The sequence below is a fragment of the Engraulis encrasicolus genome, chromosome 12 (genome assembly GCF_034702125.1).
Source record: "Engraulis encrasicolus isolate BLACKSEA-1 chromosome 12, IST_EnEncr_1.0, whole genome shotgun sequence".
In the NCBI taxonomy this organism is placed as follows: Eukaryota; Metazoa; Chordata; class Actinopteri; order Clupeiformes; family Engraulidae; genus Engraulis; species Engraulis encrasicolus.
Window position 1 is genome coordinate 1,096,864 of NC_085868.1, and position 25,069 is coordinate 1,121,932.

The 25,069-nt window shown below is 43.7% G+C and overlaps 1 protein-coding gene across 1 annotated transcript; it reads right to left on the reverse strand.

Moving 5' to 3' along the window:
- Positions 1–31: 31 nt before the first annotated feature.
- helb (helicase (DNA) B) lies at positions 32–23,786 on the reverse strand. Its single transcript, XM_063211449.1, has 19 exons — positions 23,465–23,786; positions 21,927–22,189; positions 21,317–21,449; positions 20,461–20,678; positions 18,074–18,218; positions 17,193–17,317; positions 13,447–13,992; positions 12,191–12,464; positions 10,917–11,068; positions 10,581–10,812; positions 8,428–8,569; positions 7,911–8,047; positions 6,512–6,596; positions 6,163–6,222; positions 4,963–5,095; positions 4,228–4,347; positions 3,607–3,756; positions 2,285–3,196; positions 32–1,919 (listed from the first exon to the last, which is right to left on the reverse strand). Exons 1-19 carry the CDS (start codon positions 23,694–23,696, stop codon positions 1,329–1,331), a joined length of 4,650 nt encoding a protein of 1,549 aa, XP_063067519.1. The 5' UTR covers positions 23,697–23,786; the 3' UTR covers positions 32–1,328.
- Between the last annotated feature and the right edge of the window lie 1,283 nt (positions 23,787–25,069).

Genomic DNA, 25,069 nt, shown 5'->3' on the forward strand with positions numbered 1-25,069 from the left:
TATCTCTGATACAAATCTATGACAGCAGAAATGTGAAACAATAGAACTTTTATGATTGCTTTAGGACATACAAACAGATCCTGTGAAAAGGCAGAGCCCAGACAATCTTTGATGTTAACATCTCATATCAAAGGCACTTACAGAAGAACATGATGTCATGGAAAGCAATGTAGATGTATTGGTAAGAACTGAGGACAGTTTGGCACCAACATGACTAGAAAAATACCTTCAATAAAAAAGCCCAGTAGAAAAATGTGTGAGATGTGGTTAGCGTGCCTTTTGCACATACAGTATGTACAGTACAACTTCCATAAAACAGAAGAAAAAAATAGATATTTTACCTTTGTTAATCAGTGAAAGGAAATAAAATAAAAAGAGTTCCAGTTCTACTGTAACAGGTAAATACCCCGTGTTTGATGTCTGAGGCAGACAAGACGGTACCTTTGGCAGAGCCAATTGCAGTAGAGCAGTAAACATGGCCAGGAATTTTTCCAGTAAGACCCTGGCATCAACAACTGAGAGAGCATCAAGATGGGGTCATCTGACTAACCCACGGAAGAAGAAGAAGAAGAAGAAGAAGAAGAAGAAGAAGAAGAAGAAGAAGAAGAAGAAGAAGAAGAAGAAGAAGAAGAAGAAGAAGAAGAAGAAGAAGAAGAAGAAGAAGAAGAAGAAGAAGAAGAAGAAGAAGAAGAAGAAGAAGAAGAAGAAGAAGAAGATCTAGACAAAGCCGGAGACAAACAAAACTCAAATTTAAAAAAAAAATAACAATTTCAAGCAGTTTCCCCGCTCCATTATATAAAAAAATGATTTTCATTTTTTTCATACCTGATTAGACAAGACTTCTCCCTTCCTTACTTGCTTAACACTTAACACTGAAGTGCTATGTTCATTTGAAAGAACAAAAACAAACGTCAAGACATTGACCAGCCTCCTTCAACACTGGTGAAAGTACAGTCTCCAATTTGAATTATGTGAGGTCAGCTGTGGGTGGAATCAAATATTGCTAACCAACCAAAGGCCACTGGCTTTTTTTGAAACTACTGTCTGGCTGAGTGGCCATCATAAAATAATGTTGGCCACGGCAAGACCTAGACATCATCTGCGAGGATGTCAAGTGATTAACCTCCATATAATACTGACAATTTGTGTACATCCACAATGATTGCAAACAAACATTATACCCTTTACTGCCTTCTAGCTCAATCATCTCTCACCTCCAGAAGTGTGTATGTGTGTACACACGTACTTAATTCTCAACAAGACAGTGTTATTCCACTGTGCTGCTCAGCAGAACTCATACACTCTGTTCATGACAATTTCAGGTGCTCTTAGAGAGCGTCATCCTCTTCTAAAGGCTGAAAGTCCAACCTGTCTGCCACCAAACTCCCATTAGCTACTGCTGATGATGGGTCCTCCCCACAGCTCATAGGCGACCAGGTATATGCCTGAGAGAATGCAAAGTCATCCTGTAGGTCCTGCGAGTTTGGATTATTACCCCTTACTTTCAATGTGTCATCTTTGGACGCTGCGGCGTCTGTTCCTGTGTGGTCACCGTGAGGCCGGCTGAAGCCTGGGACTCGCCTAGACGGCGAGGCCTCTTGTGGGTGGCTGTTGCTGGGCCCTGCTCCACCTTCTGCCCCCTCCTGCTCCTCAGATTGTCCATTATACTGGGAAGCAGCACTAGAAACAAACTCCTTCCAGAGAGCGGCGAATGCTCTGGGCTTGAACCTATAGGCTGAGCTCGGAGTTTGTGTCTGCGAGTTTGTCGGTGTGTGCCTGGGGCTGAGGTTGGCTGCATTGTCGTCCGTATCCTCCCGTTCCCGTGGAAACAGGTGCTTCACAAAAGGGGCTGGGCTGGGGGAGTTGAGAGACAGCAGGCCAAGACTTGAAGCACCGGTAGGGGTATGCACTGAGGCAACCTGCAGAAGGAGCAGAGTTGGAGGGAGAACAAACAGACAGCAAGAGACAAAGAGACAGAGAACAACAAGTAACAAGTTAAAGCAACATGTTTTTCCTTTTCGGTCATCCAAAAGTTGAACAGAAATGGTTTTATGGAGACACATCACCTGATCAAGACCACATACTTTAGTAATGAGCTTCAACTTGAATGCAATGTAATGACATGTAGTGCAATGTTATGTTACATAACATAACAGCTTGTAATGTAATGTCAACATGGCATCATAAAAGTAAGTAAGATAATACGCCGATTTGAACTGTCTACCGCGTTTGTGCATGACGCCTTTGCATGTTGACTCATGTTATGTCATGGAAAGATACCCACCCTTGCTTGCTTATGGGGAGTGCTGAGGTGGTGACCCTCATGCTCGGCCAGCCGCTTGCTGCCGACTGGACTATCCAGGTTCCCCTGTGACGCCTGTGACGAATCCTTCACTTTACTGGGCCCTGGGTCCGTGGGGTCCTCCACCTCCTCCATAGGTGACCATTTATATGCCTGACTGAACATCAGGTCGTCCCGCAAACAGGCATCACTCGTGTCCAAGTCCTGGTCCTCGTCTTCTTCTCTTTTGACGTCCCTGCACATTGTGGAGGAGGGTTCCTTGTTGGTGCGGTGTCTCAGCCATGCGTCAATTGTGCTTTGATGAAAATGTTCCCCCTTCTTCTCTACTTTGATGTTCTGGTGAATGCCAGAAGGTCCTGCAATGGGCTGCAGATAGGAAGCATGCGTGTCCATCTGATAACAAGCCACTTCTTCGTTTTCTTCCTTGATTTTGACGTTTTCCTTAATTTTAACCTCCACCTTGATATTATCTATCTTAATCTCTCTCTCCATTTTAATCTCAGTCTCCTTCTTAATCTCTTTCTTTATATCCTTACTCCATCCATAAGGTCCCGGGGTCTGTGAGGCCTGTGACAACCCAAAGCCTGGGCCTCGCCTAGACGGGGTGGCTGGGTTGGGCTGCGTGAAGCCAGGCTGGTTCTCCCCATCCTCCCCCACCAACCCCTCCCTCTGCTGTCCAGGTCCTGGGACTTGCGATGCAACCAGTTCTCGCACCAGCTGTGCCAGACGGGTGTTGCGTGCCTTGATGTGGCCTCTGATGGCCTTCTCAAGGTCGGCGTCCCTGGAGACCACGTAGACACGCTTCTGTCCTCGGGTGACGGCCGTGTAGACGTGGCGCCAGTCCTGAGCGACACCGCTGCCCACCACGTACACAATGGTCTCCGCCTCCGAGCCCTGACACACACACACACAGAGAAACAAAAACATACATACATACATACAGCTATGCTCAAAATAATTGCAGTCATTTCTTGTTTTTTTTTTTAGTTTCCAAAGATAGATTTTTTTAACATTACATTGAAACAAATATTGTAAAATATAATCGCTTTTCCCAATTTTCTTGCTGTGAAATAGAATGTGCTATGAACGTGCAGTGTCCCCAATGGATTTGTGCTCATTAAAGTACAGTTTATTTGAAGGATTTGGAGCATAACTGTACACGCACACACAGTACAAACAATGTGCTGTGTGTGTGTGTGTGTGTGTGTGTGTGTGTGTGTGTGTGTGTGTGTGTGTGTGTGTGTGTGTGTGTGTGTGTGTGTGTGTGTGTGTGTGTGTGTGTGTGTGTGTGTGTGTGTGTTCACCTGGAAGGTGTGTATGGTGCGAGCCCATGCATGCTGTAGGCGGCACAGTCTGTTCACCTCCCTGAAGAGAACCCAGAGCTCCTTCCCCTGTCCGTCATCCAAAAGGAGGTACCTCTTCCTTCTACCACTTTCGTCAATGACTGTATGATCCTGCCATGAAGACAGAGAGAGTGAGATGCAGAGGACTGCGATGCAGTGACCATCACCAGCAGGGTCGCCGCCAGCCTTAAAAAGTATGACGATTTTATTGTTGTATTTTGTAAATTGTGTTAAATTTTGGTTTTGACAAATAAAGCCTTGAAAAGTCACAATTTGTCTTCGAATTTCAACCAATATGTCTTAAATTCATGGAGGTCATCTACGTGTTGTTGAGCTGCACGTAAGCTGCAAGTAAGCTGCAGTGCTGTATTGTATGTTTCCAAAAAATATTTCTGTAATATTGCAAAATGCAATTCTGCATTGCCAGTGTGATGCTTGTAGGAGATTACCCCACCAGCAAAACAATGTACTGTATGTGATAAACTTCAATTCCACATCTCGGAATCAGTCAATCGACCAATTAATCAATTCCTCCAATCAAATCAATACATCAATCAGGCAACATCTCTCTCTCTCTCTCACCTGTATGATGTAGAAGATCTCTCCGTTACACAAGCGTTCCTTGCGGACCTCCTTCTTTCCCTCCCCCCTTCTCATCCCTGTGTGGCTGCCCCCCTCCTGAGGGTCATCGTCCTGTGTGGCCTGTAGGAAGACATTACATTACATTTATTGCACTTACTGGATCTCACTCGGCTCTCTAGAAAGCTGGGACAGTCTCCATTCATTTTGAAAGGGCCTTCTCAACGTACAAGGTTCAGTTCTTTCTTTTCAAGGGCATTTTGTGTCCTCATTGATGATAGGACAGAGTATGACAGGAAGAGAGTGGAAGAGAGAGATGGGACAGGGTCGGGGGACATGACCCAGGCCGGACTTTAACTCGGGTCCACAGGGGCATGCAAGCAATCTGTTTTTTTCAGTTCTGATGCATTGCAGTCACAATACATTACATTTAACAGACACCAAAGTCCCTTTTAGCTGACTCAGGCACAGGGTATTGGTTTACAATCCCTGGAGCAATGAATGTGAAGTTACAGTAAATGCCTTATCCAATTTACTCAAGACAAGGAGGCTGTAGGAGACAAGCACAGATTATTCCTAACCTGATGCAGGATTAGAACCAATACTTCGAATAGTTAGACCAATTCCTGAAACATTAGACCACACAAACACACCACACAGACAGATGGAAATGTAGCTATTGTTGATATAGTTATTGTTTTCATGACTTTTCTATTGTAAAAATTGTTCTCTGGTTACCAGCTGTGTCGCTGCTGGTGATGATGGTTCTTTTTGGGCCACTCCGACGTCGTCACCCCTGTCGGGAACGTAGTTATTGCGCGTGCAGCAGATTTTATCGCCCACCCGGAAATCCAGCCTCCGCTTATGGTTCCTGGGTGGGAGAGAGAGAGAGAGAGAGAGAGAGAGAGAGAGAGAGAGAGAGAGAGAGACAGAGAAAAAATACACACACACACACACAGAGATTCAGATTTTTGGGAGCAAAAATTAGGGGAATAAATCCCAGCCTCCATGACGATATGATTTGATATTGGTTTCTTAAGGCAGTGATTCAATTATTTTTGATACTTAAAGGAACAGCCCACCGTGTTTCAAAAATAAAGTATGTTCTTCTCTTACCTGAGATGAGTTCCTCCCTGACCTGATTAGTCTTCGGACACGGCCCCAGTCAGCAATTCGTGCAGCACAACCTTGTGAGCATTAGCTTGGCTCAGCTTTGCATTGGAGAGCACTGGGTGCCTTAAAGGATAACTTCTGCAAATTTCAATCTGCTGTTGCATTGCTCACACTACCCTTGACTTGCCAGTACCTGGTGATGTTGCATTTTTTTGACTCAGCCCTTTCCGAGATCTGAGCTATTCTAATGGGGGTAGACTTTGTTTACATTATAAACTTTCTTAACATGGGCCTACTCCAAATATTATCCCAAAAGGTATTGCTGTTTGCTAGTTGTCTGCTAATGTTGCATAACCTTTTGGATGTTATTGGGAATAAATCAAGATGTTTTTTTGAAATGCAAACAAATGCCTGCCTCATTACAGTGACTGGGATCTCGGAAAAAGCTGAAGAAAAAAAAACTCATCTCTGGAACTCATCTCAGGTGAGAAAAGAACACACTTTATTTTTGAAACCTTTAAGTTCCTGTTCCTTTAAGAATACTAAGGATTGCCCCACGATATGATATGTTTCAATCCGATCGTCGGCTGTAGGATCGATGCATCGATACATATCGATTATTATTTACAATCCTAGCAATCATCCACACAAACAAACACACATCAACAAACATACACCAACACACACACGAACGAACACACACATGAGCAAGCAAACACACACACACACACACACACACACACACACACACACACACACACACACACACACACACACACACACACACACACACACACACACACACACACACATACAGTGCTGCACCTGGTAGGATGATCAACATAATGCTTGCAGCAGAGCTCATTGATGAGGTCACAGTCCTTCCTGTGAAGACAAAGAATCTGTTTGTTACTCTCCCAACCACAATCTCTCTCTTTCCATCACACACGCGCACGCGCACGCGTACGCGCACGCGCACACGCACACGCACACGCACACACACACCTACTCCTCCCCTCAGATTTAAATACGACTGTATTATTTCGATATTTCTATTCTATGTCCTGACTATTCTATTCATCAGAATGTGGTCTTTCCATTTGAATGTGTACTCTACCAAAGTCCACATTCCTAGAGGTCTAGGCGATTTGCATTGTTGAGAGTTTACCTTTACCTTCTGAAGGCGATGAACTGAGAGCTCTTGTGGTCTTGAAGGCCAATGCCACGTCTGAGTAGAAGAGCCACAGCATCCTGAATGGCTGACAAACACAAGGCAAACACAAAGATAAGGTTGAGCTCAAGAGAAAAAGGCACCCACACGCACACGCACATCCAGCTCGAGGACACACACACACACGCACACACACGCACGCACGCACACGCACACACACACACACACACACACACACACACACACACACACACACACACACACACACACACACACGCACACGCACACGCACACGCACACGCACACACACACGCACACGCACACACACACGCACACCATCTGAAGGTCAGACTGCCACCCACACTTGCACCACAGCTTGACTTTCAGGGCAGATTAAGAAAATCCAGAAGTATATTTACACTTTTACAATATAAGAGGTTGACTACACAGTTCTCATGTGATCGAGCTGCCTCTTTTGCAGTGGGGTTTGAAGACCACAGACAAGTTACCGGATGCTTAAATGAATCATTCGACCACTAATACGTTAAGTTAATTAGAGCGCCTTTAAAGGTGGAGGATGTAATTTTAGTCATTATTTCTGTTATGTGCTGTATGTTACTTTTTCACACATTCTAGGTTATAAACATGATGTTATGAACCAATATTTACTGGTTTGACCAAAGCACAGCAAGTTCTAGCAGCCAAAAATGTCTATGACTGGCAATTCAAAATAGCGGACATGGAATACCACAGGGGGTGGGTGGGTATTGGCAAAGGGTTCGCGATTCAATGCACATCACGATACTCAAGCCATGATGTGATTCATTCCATGATGCATTGGGATTCATGTACTATTGTGATGCATTGCGATATTTACTTCAGTAAATGTTTCAAAATATAGCTTATTTGTCAGTTGCTGTGTATCATCTATGTATTCACAACAAGTCAATTCATTTTATTAAACATTTTACAGATAGCATCTGGAAGAAAGCTTCCATTACAACGGAAATATTACCTGTTATCTACTGAAAAAAATGAACCAGTGGCACCGGTTACTTTTAAATAATTGATTTTCATTAATCCATGCAGTATATCGTGGAAATAAGCATCGCAATACATTATCATGATGCATTGTCATGAGGATTTTTTTTTTCACACCCCTACTATTCATGTACATTATGATGTGCCCATTTCCAAGTCATCAGGAACATTTTACAAATTGGTGGTGGTGGTATATACATGAAAAAGCATGAGAAAGAGTTTGTGAATTGGCAGCAAACCGTACATTCTGGAAATAAACTACCGTTACTCAAAAAAGTTACAAACTCTAACTTAGTAAACAGGCCCCCATCTTAAATTCATTACCAGTCTGTCTGAATAAAACAAACCCTCCCTAACTCACCGGTGTCGTTGTGTGACACCCTGACGTAGATGAACCTCTTGTCCTGAGCAAGTGTCTGTGGGGACGGCTGGTTCATGTCCACCTCCCAGTCAAAGTCCAGCGGGTGGTAGGTGCGCTTCTGACCCATGTCTGCTATCCTACAGCACAGGCGGGCACATCAGGAGTAACACGTCATTCACAATATTTTATTCATGTTGGTAACTAACCATACAATAAGACATCTGTTAGACAACACTGCATTTTACTTTCTCGATAAAAAAAAAAACACACACAACTCCCACCACAATTAGACCTAGCCAACATAAGCTTAGATTAAAAGTGATTCAATATCAATTTGAACCAATGACTGAATACAAGAATACACCCTAAAGTTCACATTTGCTGAATCATAGAGTTACTGACAGCTGGTTTCCTGGGATACGATTGACAGCTGTGATTCTCTTTATGCGTCTTGTGCAAATCAAAATCGGACACAATTTTAAAGTTGTGTAGTTTGAGCCTGGCTTTAGCCACTCACTTTCCAGCGTTGTCTACGATGAGTTGGGACTCTGCCCTGTGGTTGGTCCTCATCTCAATGGACCAGCGCACCCGGCTCAGGCTGTGGAAGAGGTCGTACAGCGCGTTACCCGGCTCTATGCTGGGCAGCTGACGCACATCACCTGTCCGAACACACACACACAGTACGAACAATACTCCAACTGCTGTAAGAACAAGGAGCACTGTGTAATATTTTTAGTAGTTTATTTCAAGAATTCATGCTGACCATTCACAAATGTTCACAAATGAGTATTCATTATGACTGGGAAAATTGCACTATTCATACATGAAAAGGGGGATCTTCTCCATGGTACGCCATTTTGAATTTCCAGAAATAGATATTTTAGCTGCAAAACGTGGACTTTGCTCGTACTAGTAAATACTAGTTTATTACTCAGTACATTTTCATTAAAAGATTTGGCAATAGGCAGCACAGTTTTAAAGAGCAGCATAATTGCAATACTTACTCTGGCCACCATCTTTAAAATGCACCTTTAAGTGATAAACCAGGCTTAGTTCACAAACAAGGAGTGATAAACCTGCTAATACATATACCTACAGGCTTATTTTTTTATTTAAGAAAATGAGGGCTCCCAGCCTCTTCTATTACATGATTTACCTCTACCACAACCAGCTTCTTAGTATACCCCCCTGATTACAACAATATAAAACCATGTTTTGTGTTATTCTTGCATTAAATACACTCCTGTAGTAATTGAAATGGCAAAGGATGAGATTTCCCTCCTTGTGCTCACACATACAGATATCTTGAGGGAATAGGTAGTTAGTTGAATTTAAGTTGTTGCCTTTGTTGGCCATGACCGCTCCCCTGATCCACTCATTAACAATTAAATGAGAGAAATGTAGTAAATGGTAGAAGATAAGTTGCAGCACCAGCATTAGTTCCTCTGACTGATAAGACGTCCTAAATTGAACTTGCCATCCACCATTCACCAAGTTTCTTTTCTCAGTGTAGAGATATTCAGGCAGGGCTGTGTGTCTGTTTTTTCACCTACAAAAAAGAAGTTGGGGTGTTTTCCACAAAAGCCGCCCACTAGATGATGAAGCACTGAGGCACCAAGGGCAGCTCAGAGTGCATTAGTCTTTTCGGCCTAAAAACTGAGCGCATTTGTTAAATCGCCCCATTGATTTGTTGACAGCAGTTTGTTCGCCCATTGATTTCCAGTCTAGTTTTTTTGCAGTCCATTTGGCTGACAGGCTGAACTGAGTGCGATACAGCTGCCTCTCTGTCCAAGAGTCATTTCAGAACAGTGTGTGTGTGTGTGTGTGTGTGTGTGTGTGTGTGTGTGTGTGTGTGTGTGTGTGTGTGTGTGTGTGTGTGTGTGTGTGTGTGTGTGTGTGTGTGTGTGTGTGTGTGTCCTCCAAATCAGTTTCTCTTTGGTTTTCAGCATCGTGATTCCCACGCTCGGAAAATCCACTAAATGTAAACAAGCCAATGGCAAGAATGCTTTCACAGTCTTGCAGGCTTTCACCTGCTATTGAGCAGAAATTATTCCTTTAACACCTTTTGCACACACAATTTGAAAACTGAAGGAGGAAAGGTATTACAATAGGCATACTGCAACACTCAACTATTGAAAGCTGTTTCAAAAGTGTCAACAATTGACAACTTAACCTCTGGTTACAGAGAAGGATAAACTTAAATTAAATATAATTTACCACCACTACTATAATCATCATCATTGATCAGTGGCAGCAGCAGCTGTGGCTTAATGGAGTAAAGGTCAAAAAGTTGTGTAGGAGTAAATAGGAGTTGTAGAAGACTGTTCTGAAAACGTGGAAGTACAAGCTGGTGACAAGGTCAATCAGCGAACAGAAGTGAGACCGTGACGTTGTCTATTGGGCTACATTTGTAGTTCAACAATGTACACTGTAGTGAATAAACCCTAAGCAAGATCATGCTGTTTCCAGAAAGTGAAATGAAAGTGGCTGTTGCATCAGGCTAAAAGGTGCTAACCGAGTAGTAGTAGTAGTAGTAGTAGTAGTGATGTAGTTTAGTTCAGCAGGGACCTTGGACAATAGTCTTTGTTTACAAAAGTCAAAAGATGGCTTGTGCCAGATTATAGCTAATACAGTCCATTTCCATCTGCAGTCCATCTTATTACTGCCTACCGAGCATGATGAACTTCTGCAGGCAGGCCTCTTTGGAGAGGATGGTGAGGAGTGAGTGGAGGATCTGCACGGACACCAGACTGCCTTCGTCCACCACTAGCGCCCGCACCCGTCGGAACTTCCAGGGCCCCCGCTTGTCCGTGCCCTCGGCCCGCGCCTGGGCCTCCGTCTGGGCCTGAGCCTTGGCCTTCTCCGCCCCCAACTTCTTCCAGTGCATGTAGCTGAACAACACCTGAGAAAGAAAGAACCCATAGAATATACAGCCAATTGGTTAGCACATCGGCAGGGCACTGAGGGTCAGAGTGCTATGATGAGGTCAAGGAGGCGTGTGGTCACCTGGTGCATGGTGTAGGCAGGTAGTCCAGTCCTCTTGTTCAGCAAGCTGGCAGCTCGACCAGTAGGGGCGGTCAGAAGAACCTCCACCTTCTCCTCATCCTCTTTCTCTCCTTCCTTCTGCTCCTCTTTTTTCTCCTTCTGCTGGTTCCCTTCTAGAGGGGTGTAAACATTTTGATTTCGCAATAATGACTTCAAAACCTGGGGGATAAACTAAGTACATGGTTAACCTCTTAGTGCAAAGCCTCTGTTATAACCTTATAATAATAATAATAATATTTATTGCTTAAAGTGCAGTACACTGTAAAAACAAAAAATACAATTAAATTAAATAGTAAATTAACTCTAAAAGATAATAAAAGAAAATGAGTAGTACAATAAAGATGATGGGGAAATAATCAAAAAGTAGGCTATGGTCATTTAAACAAGCCTAATACTAAAAAAAAGTATAGGTGAAAGAAAACAGAGAACATAAAAAAGAATAGAAATAGGAACCTAAGACAAAATTATAACAAAAGACCAATGCATTTCAGAGCCTAACACAATGCGATGAAAACAAAAATGTTTTTAATCTGGATTTAAAAGATCCCAATAGAGCCTGCCTGCCTAATATTGAGGGGAGACTGTTCCATAATGTGGGTGCGCGGAAGGCAAAAGCCCTGTGGCCAGCTGACTTCTTCTGCACCTCAGGGATAGACAGGAGTCCAGCATGCACGGACCGCAGGGACCGAGCTGGAATGTAGGGTGTGAGCAGCTCGGACAAATAAGTGGGTGCTAGGCCGTGTAGGGCTTTGTACGTGAGCAGCAAGATTTTAAAGTCTGCTCTGAGGTGAACAGGCAACCAATGGAGGGAGGCTGGGATTGGTGTAATATGTTCACGTTTCTTGGTCCTTGTTAATACCCTTGCTGCAGCATTTTGCACAAGCTGAAGCCTATTTGTAGTGCTAGATGGAAGGCCAGAAAATAATGCATTGCAGTAGTCCAATCTAGATGTAACAAATGCATGAATTAGTGTTTCAGCATCACGCAGGGACAACATAGGTCTAATTTTTGCAATTATTATTATTATTATTATTGTTGTCACCAAAATGGTAATGACCAAGTCTTAATCTGTTACTTAAGACCCTCTGCATTGAACAGGAAGTGGTAAACCAGCTAATACATATATCTGCAGGCGTTATGAGTTAAGAAAATGTGGACTCGAGGATCCTCTATTAGATGATTTACCTCTTCCACAAGGTGACCTGGTACAGCATATCGTCTTATCGCCTGCTTACCACCATTGCTCTGGTGCGTCTGCTCCACGGGCTGCGAGTTGTCCAGGAGGTCGTTCTGGAAGTCCTGGCAGGCCCTCTCCACCTCCTCCTGCTCGCTCCTCTCCTGCTGCATGGCAGCCTGGAACACCAGGCTCACCACCGTCGTCTTACCACAGCCGCCCTTGCCGCTGATCACCGTCACCGGGTTGGCGCAGATCATCTCAGCTGCCCGCACCTGATCCGGGTCTAATTCCACTTCCACCTCCGCCTGGTCCGCACCAGGGAACGGAGCCTCCTGAGACAGAGATAGCATGTTGTTTTCATTCAGAATGAATTGCACAGTATTGTTGTGTCACTGCTTCCCACTACAGAATAAGAATACGAAAAACAAGCACCACAAATTGATCAACAGCCACACCAACATAATCTCACACAGTCACTCCCCATATAGTCACTTATTGTCCATCACATGTTTAAGGAACATCATGAAAAAGGCTCCATTGCATTTTAGGAGAGTATAATTAAACGAGAAGCGTTGGTTCCACAATTGATATCTGTGAAAATCCAAAGCCTCATCTTTTTCCAACGAATCAAACAGTATTTTGAAATGCATGTTTTCGATGTTCAACAAAAGTTGGGCTTTAATTGATTTAGGGCATTTATTTATTAATTTGTGGCTATTCGTTTGTATTTTTATAACCATTTTGAAGGGGGGAATGGTAGAAAACCTTGAGAAACACTGGCCTAATTGACTCACTGTGTAGCATACTGTTTTTAACAGTAACATAATACAGCTAAAGTGGGAAATCGCTGCACACTGGTACACTACAACTTTACCATGACAAGGCCCCCCATACACTGGTACATTCCACACAAGACTCCCCCTTACATTGGTTGTGCCACACTATTTTTCTATGCACTCCCTCTCATGATCATAGTCTTTATCTGTGTGTCAGGCCCACATTCAGATATATAGAATAACAATAGTAGTAATGTTCAGAGATACAATAGATTATTATAATGCAGTTCTTAACTGAAGGGAAAATTGCTTAGCTGTGTTTATTTTAATGTACATGAATTATTTAATTATTTAATTATCAATTTTGTTTTGCTATACTTTTTCTTCTAACTTGCCGTGGCCCGCCTAGCACCTCTTCGCCCCACTTTGAAAACCACTGCACTACACGAGTAGATTTCCTGCATTTAAGTGAACCACATCCAACATCATCACGTGTGAAGAAGCATGGCTTTAGCGGCACAAACAAACTCAGTACTACCTGAGTAAGAGTTGGAGTGGGGTTTAGGGTTGAGGTTGGCGTCAGAGTCGGGGTGGAGTAGGTGAGGTCAAAGTTCAGGTCCCACGAGGAGCTGGAGCCGCCATTTTGTGAGGGGTACGTCTGAGGGGGATGTGCCCCCATCTCCATCATCTCCCTGTTGTGATGCCCTTCATCCTGCCCATTATTATTCCTATCCCTTAGTGCTCGTCCTGCTGTTGCTACATCCCCATTCACCACCGCCGTGGCCCTCCCCCCTCTCCCCACCTCAGACTCTGGGTGAGAGGGTCCAGCCCCATTCACAAGTTCTCCTCCTCCTCCAGGTGTCTCTCTCCTTCTGCCTGTCCCTGCCCTTTCCTCAGCCTCAGTCTCGGCCGCAGCTTTGGCCTCTGCTTCGGCCCGTGCCCTCCTCCTCTTCAGCTCTGCATTCCTCAGGACCTGCCTGACGTCCAGCCTGATTCGCCAGTGCTCCGACCCCTCCGCCCTGGTCAGCATAGCCAGCCGCTCTCCGATGCCCGTCTCGTATGTGTAGAAGTTCTGCAGCACCACCTGGAGGGAGTGAAAGGTATGAGGAGCTCCGTTACAAAATGACACTAGGTGCACTGTGTGTAATATTTTCAGTAGATTATTTCCAGAATTAATGAATCTGTCAATCAAAGATACACATTCTCGATTTTAAAAACGTGTCCCTGGCATTCTTAGCTCAAGGCACACACAACCTTACCTGAAATACAAACGTACAAGTGTGTTTGTTTGGGTATACTGTATGACGTGTGCAGTGTTCTATTCAATCAGTGTGAAAAACACAAACTAACTGGAGCATCACGTTCTATTGTTCCACCTTCTCTATGCCATAGTACTGTAGTCCTTAACCCCTTAGCGCAGCATGATGGCTCTCTGTAATGTCATAGCAATGCTGTTATGATGTAGTTAGCATGTTGGAGGTTGGAGATCTCCACCTGGACATCGATGGATGCACCATCACCCCATCCCCTGAAGTACGTAACCTGGGTGTCATCATGGATTCATCACTTTCACTTCACTCCCACATCAAAAAAGTCTCCAAATTGGCATTCTATCATCTCAGAAACATCTCCAGACTCAGGCCTTCACTCTCCAAGACAGTTACAGAGACGCTCACTCACTCCTTCATCTCCTCCCGTCTGGACTACTGCAATGCCATCCTGCTTGGTCTACCCAACAAGGCCCTAGACAGACTGCAATATGTCCACAACTCTACTGCCAGGATCCTAACAGGCACTAGACCCTGGCAGCACATCACCCCCATACTCAAGCAGAGCTGGCTGCTCATCAAGTCACGCATTATCTACAAAGTCCTCCTTCTAACCTTCAAATCCCTCCATGGTCAGGCACCCCACTACCTCAAAGACCTCCTTCACCCTTATGACCCCTCGAGATCCCTGCGGTCCTCTTCCAAGGGCCAGCTGATCGTCCCTCGTACCAGGCTCAAGGCCACCAGTGACAGAGCCTTCCATGTTGCTGCTCCTATTCTTTGGAAGAATCTGCCCGACCACATCCAGAATGCCCCTTCACTAGCCATGTTTAAGCAACACCTTAAGACACATCTCTTCCTGGATGCTTATGGCTGCTAATTCCACAAGCACTTTCACTTACATGCATTCACACCAGTGTTAATTTCGTCAACCACGACGATGACGAAAATATTTCGTCAACGCCCCTTTTTCCCTTGACGATGACGAGACGATGACGAAATAAAAAATGCCTCCAGCTAATAAAAATATGACGAAAATTTAAAAAAAAAATCGTCAAGGAGACTAAGACGAGACGAAATTTACAAGCCATGGACGAATGGACATTAAAAAATGTAATTATTTATAATTAATTTGTAATTTGTAATTGTAATATAGGCCTAAGTGTCTTGAACTTCATAGGTGATTGCGCGCTCACGCTGTGTTGCCTGGCTTGTCTCTGCTGGCAGCTGGCGGCTCAGTCAGTAGTTCTGTAGCCTAGTAGTTCAGTGAGTCCATTAAGTTGAGTTTAGGTCCTAAAACATTCCCAGAGAAAGAGAGAAAATAGCCGACGTTGAGGGAAGTGTTAATTTTGAAACATCTTCAACAACCCTCTTGTCCATGACGAAGACGTGTTTCTGCAGTAATGACAGTCGCGCCAATCCTCCTCTGATACTGTCATTCTAAACCTCCTCGAGCTTCCACTATTCTCCTTTTCACTTAGGCTGTCTTAACCCGGCGTTCGTTGTTTGTTCTTTTTTTGTAATGTTTGCTATATTTGTTGTTTAACCAAATGTGTAGGCAGTTCGCAAGCAAATCATGAAGGTCGGATTTGTGAATTGATTTAAATCAGTCACCGCGGGAGCGCGCGCCAGCAGGGGGAAAGTTGGCCTGTCTAAACAGAGGCACGGCTACTGTAGCCTAGTTTTGAAAAGAATCAATGGATGGGCGATCGCTGAGGAGTTTAAAACTGTTGAGATTTGAAACTTTGAGATTTGAACTTGTTCTCGTCGAGAGCAACGCTAAAAGACCCGAGGAAGTCGACAGCATCTCCATGCGTCTGCAGCGTCTTCCTAAGTTCCAAAAACTCTTTTCAGGGTCATGCTTATCGAGCCTCGACACCCCCGACAAACAAAACAGCATTCGTGTTTAAATATTTGTATGTGCATGTCCTTTCTATCGTCCAGTCTGCGTACCCCTGCCTAACTATTTTTCCTGGGACTTCTGCATGGCATACGAAGTGTGCTCGCACAATCTATTTAAGCCTCCACGCATACCGCACGAGTCATTATCGTTCTCTGCTCGCATTGCCAATTGAAAACAAAAACCGCTAACTTGCATAGTCTAACATCAGCAATATTTTATCTGACTCGTGGTCATCGGGAAGCCACTATCAGGGAGACTTCTTGGACTTCATGCAGACTTGGGATGTCTGGTCTTCCCACTGCCGGCAATCTGCAGGCTTTGTCACGCGGTCAGGTGAAGAAGAGTAGCTTCCTCCGTGATTAAACTCAAAATCAAATAGTAGACTATGCAGCAGCTTCTAATGCACGAGAGAGAGAGAGAGAGAGAGAGAGAGAGAGAGAGAGAGAGAGAGAGAGAGAGAGAGAGAGAGAAGCAGAGAAGCTTGCACCTGGAAGTGTGTGTGTGTGTGTGTGATGCTCTTTTGCTCTATGATGTTGAAATGACTGATTTGGGTTTTGGTGGAAAATGACCAAGTAACAAGGTGAATATTTGCTGCAATAGGCTATATTAGTATTGAAATAACGATAGCCATTGAAGGTTATTAATTTTACACCACAATATTGACTAAAATGACTAAAATTTGAAATGTTGACTAAAATGGCTAAAATGACTAAAATTTGAAATGTTGACTAAAATGACTAAAATGACTAAAATTTGACTATGACTAAAATTGATTTTCGTCATTTTGACTAAGACTAAGACTAAATTGGGAAGCCAATGACTAAAATATGACTAAGACTAAAATTGTTTTTCGTCATTGTGACTAAGACTAAGACTAAATCAAAAAAAGCTGACGAAATTAACACTGATTCACACACACGCTCACGCACTGACGCGCACACACACTCACACTTTCCTACACGATACTCTGTGAAGCGACCTAGGGTGTTTTGAAAGGCGCTATATAAAACGAAAGCATTATTATTATTATTATTATTATTATTATTATTATCATTATTATTACTATTATTATTATTATTATGTGCGTGTGTGTAAGTAGTGTGTTCTGTTCACCTTCTGACGTTCCAGCTGCACTATGCCATGCTGCTTGAGGAAGCGAACGGCCTCCCAGACGTACACCTCGTCCATCCAGGGCCTCATGTGCTCCTCCAGGTCTCCACGCTCCACATAGGTGCTGCCTGTACATTACATTGTACTTAGTTAGCGCAGTGTTTCCCAACCAGTGGTGTGTGTACCAGTAGGGGTACGTGAGCACACCACAGGGAGTACGTAGAAAAATATTAATGATACCAAATGCATGAAAAATAAGAGGAAGAAATTAAGAGTAAGAGTTAGGGGATACACATAGCATGGCAAAAAGGCTTAGCGGGTACGGAAGAGAAAAAAGTTATCGCTTTTATGCAAGGCCAGACGTTATCAACTACTGTGTATCCAGTAAACAGTACAAAATGCAGTATTAATTCGACACTTGGAGAGTACTCTGGGACCAAATGCACTCTAGAAGATGTTAAACTCCAAGTGTTGAAGGAACTTTGCATTTCTTTACAGTGTAGGAACGGTGTTTCCTGCACAATTTTCGTTAGTCAAGGAGGTAGAGGGCTATCTGTTATCAGAGGATCGGGATTATGATCATTGGGAAGGCTATTCTGTGCATTGTCACGAGAAATATGATGTGAAATCCCTAAAAGTTTACATCTTGGTGAATCCGCTTGCATTCAGCAACTTGCTTACATACAAATTACATCCACACCATAAAATCTTTATTTTTCCGGGGCACCTAGTCAAGGTGGGCGCCCGGCCTTAGCAATAAAGTTCTGGGGGGAACCCTGCAGAAACGTGGGACTAAGTGCCTTGCACTTGAGCTATGTATGGAGGATGTGGAAGCCCACCTGCTGGTGCAGAACATGAACCTGAAACCCTCTGATTGGTCCTACCTGAGCCCTGGCAGCGACACTTCAGCTGCTCGTACACCTGCAGGGCCTGACGCTGCAGCTGCGGAATGTTCTGGAAAAGGCCACAGGCTTCGAAGGCCTCGAGCCGCGCCTCGCAACGGATCAAGCCCAGATCCTTGTACAGAATCTGGTGAGAAACACACACACATAACGTACATGGATGAATAGACACACACACACACACACACACACACACACACACACACACACACACACACACACACACACACACACACACACACACACACACACACACACATACACACATACACACATACACACATACACACACACACACACACACACACACACACACACACACACACACACACACACACACACAAAAGCACAATTCAGACACAGGATGACACTAAGATTTTATTTTATTACTCTGCTACCTCACTAGGGGGAGCAGTTCTTCAACTTATGAGGGCAAATGCATTGAAACTTCTGCAAGTGATGTGTACACCCATGTGTATTTACATGTCTAAAAACTTTCCATCTTTGCAACCTTTTGACGATTTCAAGAACTTGCTCCTGCTCAAGTGGTTTTGAAGTACAGTAAGAAAGATTCCTGGGTAATTGCTGGGCATTGAAACCTTGGCATATATAATGGTCTAAGCCGATGACTATAGCACTTACTTGTCACGTAGTATGTCTCTCCATAAAGTAAAACAAATGCAGTATTAATTCAACACTATTTTGAGGATGATACCATTCTATAATATTGTCCAAAATCAACTCTGGGTGTTAACTCAACACTCAAGAGTTGCGATAATGCTAAATTGGTTGGAACCATATATTCTCAGAACAGTGCAGAATTAACACTGAAACTTCTTTTTTTTCTTTTTTTTTTACTGTGCACCCTTACACCCAATCCCACCCACCCAACACAGCCCACTCAACAGTTTTCTCTCACTTCCTGTCACACACATTGACACAGAAAACACATGACAAAAGGACGCAATAAGAGTTAGTGTTCACCGGATGAAATGTGTGAATGTTGTGTATGAATGTAATGTCCTCCTACAAGTCACAAATAGTACCTACCGTGTAGTAGCCTTTTACTGCAGATGGGCCTATCGACGGGCCTATTCAGTCTCTGCTGAAAACACTCATCTGTACCATAACATTAGGTAACCGATTAAGACTTTGTCACTACCATTTTGTGACAATAAGATTATAACCGAGGCTCAACATGTACTGTCACTACTTAAGCAGATCATGATCCTTTCTATGGAGTTTTAACAAAGGGGCGTACTCAATGTTTTTCCACAAACATGGAAAAAATATGTAATTTAAGTTACCGTATATTATTAGTCTCATTATGTAGTAAGCCCAACAGATGTCATATTAAATTTACTCTACTGTATGTATATTTTGGAGATAACTTGTGTGCTTATTGAAATATTGTCCGAAATGTTACTTTTTAAAAGGGGTGTACTCATTATTGCTGAGCACTATAAACACACATGTTTTCATCTGCTGGACCAATATTCCCTCTTATCTCTAACTTCCCATACAAAAATGATCAATAACCCGGACTGCCCCGTCTAGAACGGCATTTCCCTGATATTCCAAAAAATTCCATGTCCCATGATTACCCTGTATACGGTATGAGATACAATTTGAAATGTAATAAAATAAGTATTTTCAAAAAATGCCACTGATATGGCATACAAATGGAAAATCTTAAAATGAAATGTTAGTCTGCCTGACTTTGACACAACGTAACCGCCAGTAGCTGTGTGTGGAGAGTGTGTGTGTGTGTGTGTGTGTGTGTGTGTGTGTGTGTGTGTGTGTGTGTGTGTGTGTGTGTGTGTGTGTGTGTGTGTGTGTGTGTGTGTGTGTGTGTGTGTGTAAAAACACAAGGCCTGTCAACCTATGAGCACTCAGGCCATTGCGGTAGAACCAGGCGTTCACATTCATCCACAAGACACACCTCAAATGTCTCACATCCGCATAGGACAATGCCAGAGTACCCTCAAATTGAACTGAAAGAAGGAACTTGTGTGCACACAACTGACGTCAAATCACAAGCCATGAAACTTACGACAATGCTAACTAAACATTTTTTTATTATTACTCATAACAATGACCATTATTACTCATATCTGTACTTCTAAAGACAAATGGAAAAAAATGAAGTTAAATTGAAAACAGGAATCTGAAAATTTACGGTGGTATACAATCATGTGCTTCTAGTTAACTGTAGTTTTGTTATCGTGGAACTTTTGAGAAGTGCTCCGCTTCTGCAGAACAGTGTGTGTGTGTGTGTGTGTGTGTGTGTGTGTGTGTGTGTGTGTGTGTGTGTGTGTGTGTGGTTGAACTTCTACTGTATATAGTGTGTAATGCTGAATAAAACTCACATGACTGAAGCCCATCTTCCAGACCTCCGTGTCTATAACCTCCTCCAGGCGCGTCAGCAGGCACTGTGCCTGGGGAGCGTCAGCTTGTTCCTGGGCAGGCTCGTCATCTCTCCTCCTGCCCAGGCCCAGGAGCTCCAGGAACTGGCGCGGCAGCAAGGTGGGAAGGTGCCTCATCACCAGAGGGTAGAGGGAGGAAGCGGCAACGCACACACCTGGACCTGAGGTACACAGACAGACAGCCAGACAGACAGACAGACAGACAGACAGACAGACAGACAGACAGACAGACAGACAGACAGAGAGACAGAGAGACAGAGAGACAGACAGACAGACAGACAGACAGACAGACAGACACACACACACACACACACACACACACACACACACACACACACACACACACAAAGAGAAACAGACAGAGAAATGCACACATCAGCGGAGTAGGAAGGCGCTTAATTACCAGTTCCTGGGATGGTGTGTGTGTGTGTGTGTGTGTGTGTGTGGGGGGGGGTTATGTTATGATATCAATTTGCCTGAATGATACTTCATATTCTAACCAAAACGAAACTGGTCAAAAAAAAGAGGAACGGCTTATTCGAGAGGGGGTAATACTAAGAAGATGGTTCAGTAGTAAACAGGGTTAAGCTAACCTTGTGGTAGAGGTAAATCATCTAATAGCAGAGACTAGGGTCCTAATTTTCTTAATTAAAGGATACCTGCAGGTACATTTATTAGCAGGTTTAGCACTTCCTGTAGAATAACTAAGCCTGGTTTATTACTTAACCATGTTCTTAGTATAACGCCCCCCTTCAGATCTTTCTGTCTGCCATACAGTCCACCCACCCATCCTTCTTACCTGAGTGCAAGACAGAGCTGCTCATGGACTTTGCAACTTCCTTGTTCTTCTTGTTCTTCTCCCCAAACTCCTCCAGGAACTCCGGCACATCACTCAGTTCAATGGAATTCCCACCGCCTTCTCCACCCTCCACCTACAAAATACGTAGCAGAGATCCTAAGATTATATAGAAATGACAATGTAATGGGTTGACAGTGTGTTTCAGCAGATGTTAGGAAGAAGTGTTTCGGCAGCATTCAGGCTAAAAAGTAGCAGGTTCAGGAATAGCTTCTTTCTGACCCACCACACTGAACACAATTAAAATCCAGGCTAGAGTAAAACGTATTGTAACTCAAGTTACTAGCATTGTAAATAGTACATATTACAGCGTTTTCCCCTGTAATGCCTTTACATTATATCTATATTACATCTTAGTTACTACAGAAATTACAGTAATTAATTCGTATTGTAATGCGTTATTCCCAACACTGATGAGAAGTAAACCTCTCTGAGGGTCCAGTGGCGCATTGCACTGATGCTGGAGCTGCACTGTGCCATGAAGGGGCTACTTGGGTCTCAGACATCAGGTGGTACACAAAGTAAACATTCATGTATGTCTTGTATACTGTACCTCCTTCTCCAGCCTCCACCACTCCATAAACCATTTCATGTGATCTGGTGACACACCACACGCATTCAGGAACAGTGACAGCACCGAGCATCCATCTTCCCCCCGCAGGTCCCTGCGCAGGGCGTAGGAGGGGAACCCGTAGAGGGCCACACATTTGCTGCGGGGGCGCCCCACCCGACACGTCACCTCCCACCAGGGGTCCGTCAACGGGAAGCGGCCTTGCACGCGCAGGGTCTTGAGGGAGCGCCGGTCAAAGAAGTCAACTGGGCGTAGAGTAGAGAGGAGTATAGGGTCATTTCACGTGAAATCAGCCACTTTGGGGCCAGACCGACACAGATTTTAATTCAACTTTCATAATCCGTTTCTCCCTTACCCCTTAAGACACTACCCCTGTTATAAATTAGCTATTTTTTGAAGGAGGAAACAAACGCACACCAGAGGTTTCGAGGTGCAGGTAGGTCAGTTTTTTTAGAAGAAGATACCCCACAGTCTTGTCCATGGTGCTGCAATTTATTAAGAAAACAACGTTTCGGCCAGTATGGCCTTTGTGCGGTATCTTCTTCTAAAAAATAAATTAGCTGTTACCAGAATGGCAATGACCAAGTTGTAATGTATTAGGCGCTGTGACTGTGCACATAGTGGTGTAGTGCTATGGTAGTTAATTTTTTTCAGTGGCGGGACGGTGTTCTTTAAGGTGGGCTACTGCGTAAGCGCCAGATTTTGCCAGAATTTGATTCTATGACATGTTGGACTGGGAAATGACAGCTGATATAAGGCATGCAGGATGGTGGCCGGAGTAGGCATTGCAACTATGCTTCTCATTTCAACAATATGCCTATCTTTTCATTAAGTAGCCTATTTACTGGGTGAGTTATAAACTAATATTTACTGGTCTGACGAAAGTACAGCAAGTGTTGCTGGTGGAAAATGCGTGTGAAAAAGTTGTGTGCGCGTTTGTGAATGGGTAGCATGAATTCTGGAGTAAACGTATATGTATAACAAACTCTTCCTAGTACTGAGCTGGTTATGGAAGGATTGTTGGTTTGAAAACCTTAGGCCTACAAATAGAACAACTGATGATGGAGAAGTGAAACTATTAGTAACTAATTTAATGCATTTATGCACTTCTTGATGGCATTTGTGCATGGTGTCCTTGAGCAAGGCATCAGACCTGTGCGCCCGTGCCCAAAATAACCACACGCGTCGTGTACTACCAGCCATCATAATCATTACCCCACCATAAGCACAGGTCAGTGTTCTGCAATGCTAAAGCACTTCAACTGGGATGTTCCGCAAGGGAAGGGAACTGTTGACATGGTATAAGGCCATCTAATCAGTCGATGTAAAAGGGGGACACGTTCTCCAAATGCTCATTGGTGACAACGTTATCTTAAGTTTCAATAAACTATTAAGGTCCAAACTCTGTGCAATGTGGTGAACACAATACGTTTGCTTTCTGTACAGCCCGCTTGGACAGACGATATCGACACTAATTAGACCTTCACATGAAAACAACATGACATGACACTATCATTTACCCTCATGTCTTCGTGGTAAGGATGACTGAAACAAGCGTCCTCCGTCTGATAAGTTCTGCATTTCCCCCATGTCAAGGAACTCGGGCTCATCCTCCTCCTCGTCGTCGTCCTCTCCTTCGGAGACAGATCCATCCTTTTGCTTCGTATCAGGCTCAGCCGTCTCAGCAACGTCTTGCTTTGGTGGCAAGATATACCCAACTACAAGACTACTAGATGGCGACGCAGCTGACATACCAGCGTTGGTGTGTTTTCAGCTTAACTAAATGTAAACAACACTGACAAAATTCTGTTGCGGTCTCTCCCGCCGCTTTCCGATGTTCAATTCTACGAAAATGAAACTTGGGGGTAATCAACTTCCGGTTCAGTGTCAGTCCTGTTTAGATAATAAAAGCCTCCGACAAAATAAGTGAAACATCTGTCACGATGCAGACTGATGCATTTCTATACTTTTGACAGTCCTTTGACATTTTGTACTTTTAACATTGGGACATTTAGGACGTTGGATATTTCTAAGAAGTAATAACTCGGATCCTAAATAGTTGACCCAGCGCAAAATACGATGGTGGTGTGGTGGTGGTGTGTGCATGCATCATGTAGGCCTACAGAGAAAGCATCTTTTGTGTTGTGAAGTCCAGTGATTTTCAAAGTGGGGCCGTAGGCCCCTGTTGGAGGGCAAAATAAATTTCTCAGTAAATTAAATAACTAGGCTAATGCAGGCCTACTCCAAAACATCATCATCACAAACATCATCATCATCATCATCATCATCACCAACACAACATCAAAAGATCATCAAGGCACCTCTCCCCTTCCTGCAAGACATCTACTCCTAGTCCGGCAGCTAAAAGCCAAATATCAGCCCAACCCAGCTTCGTCTGATAAAGTTTTTTTCTTTGCAGTTTGTTGTTACCCAAGGTGTACCTATTAAGATTCCAGAGTGTGCCCGGTGACATCACTTGAGCATTTCCAGATATTGAGCCTTTTATGCCGGATATGTGCTGCAGCCATAGATTACAACAGTTTTCTGCTCCCATTCATGTTATGCTGACCAAATACCCTATGCTATACTTATTTTTGTGTTTGTTTACATTGTAGGATGTGTACAAGAACGGGAGTTGAGATATGGACATCAGTGGGGGTGGGGTCATGCATGTTTGGGGGCGGGGCATTCACCCAAAAAGCCTGGTTTTCCAAGTCTGAGACAAAGAGGCCAACATTTTGCCAAACCTGGCTTTATACCTCATAATGGGTTGTTTGGTTTTGCTGTTTGTTGTTGCCCGACACTTACCCATCAAGATAAGAGTGGTGATATGCCAATTTCAGATATCAACCCTTTAATGTTGGTTTCGCTGCAGCAGCCATAGCCCACAAGCTTTTGACCGCTTCATAACTGCACTATGATTGACCATAGAGAATTCTAGGTGGTGGGCCTACGACATCAAAGTTGACAAAGTTTCCTTGTACCAAAGTACCAAAAACATTTCAGACAATTGCATAACTAGCTGTTTTTCAAGCAGAAATGTGTAACATTTAGGCGAATTTTGGTGGTGTCAGCTCAGACATACACAGAAAGGATTACTAATTCAACACAGAATTTCCACAACA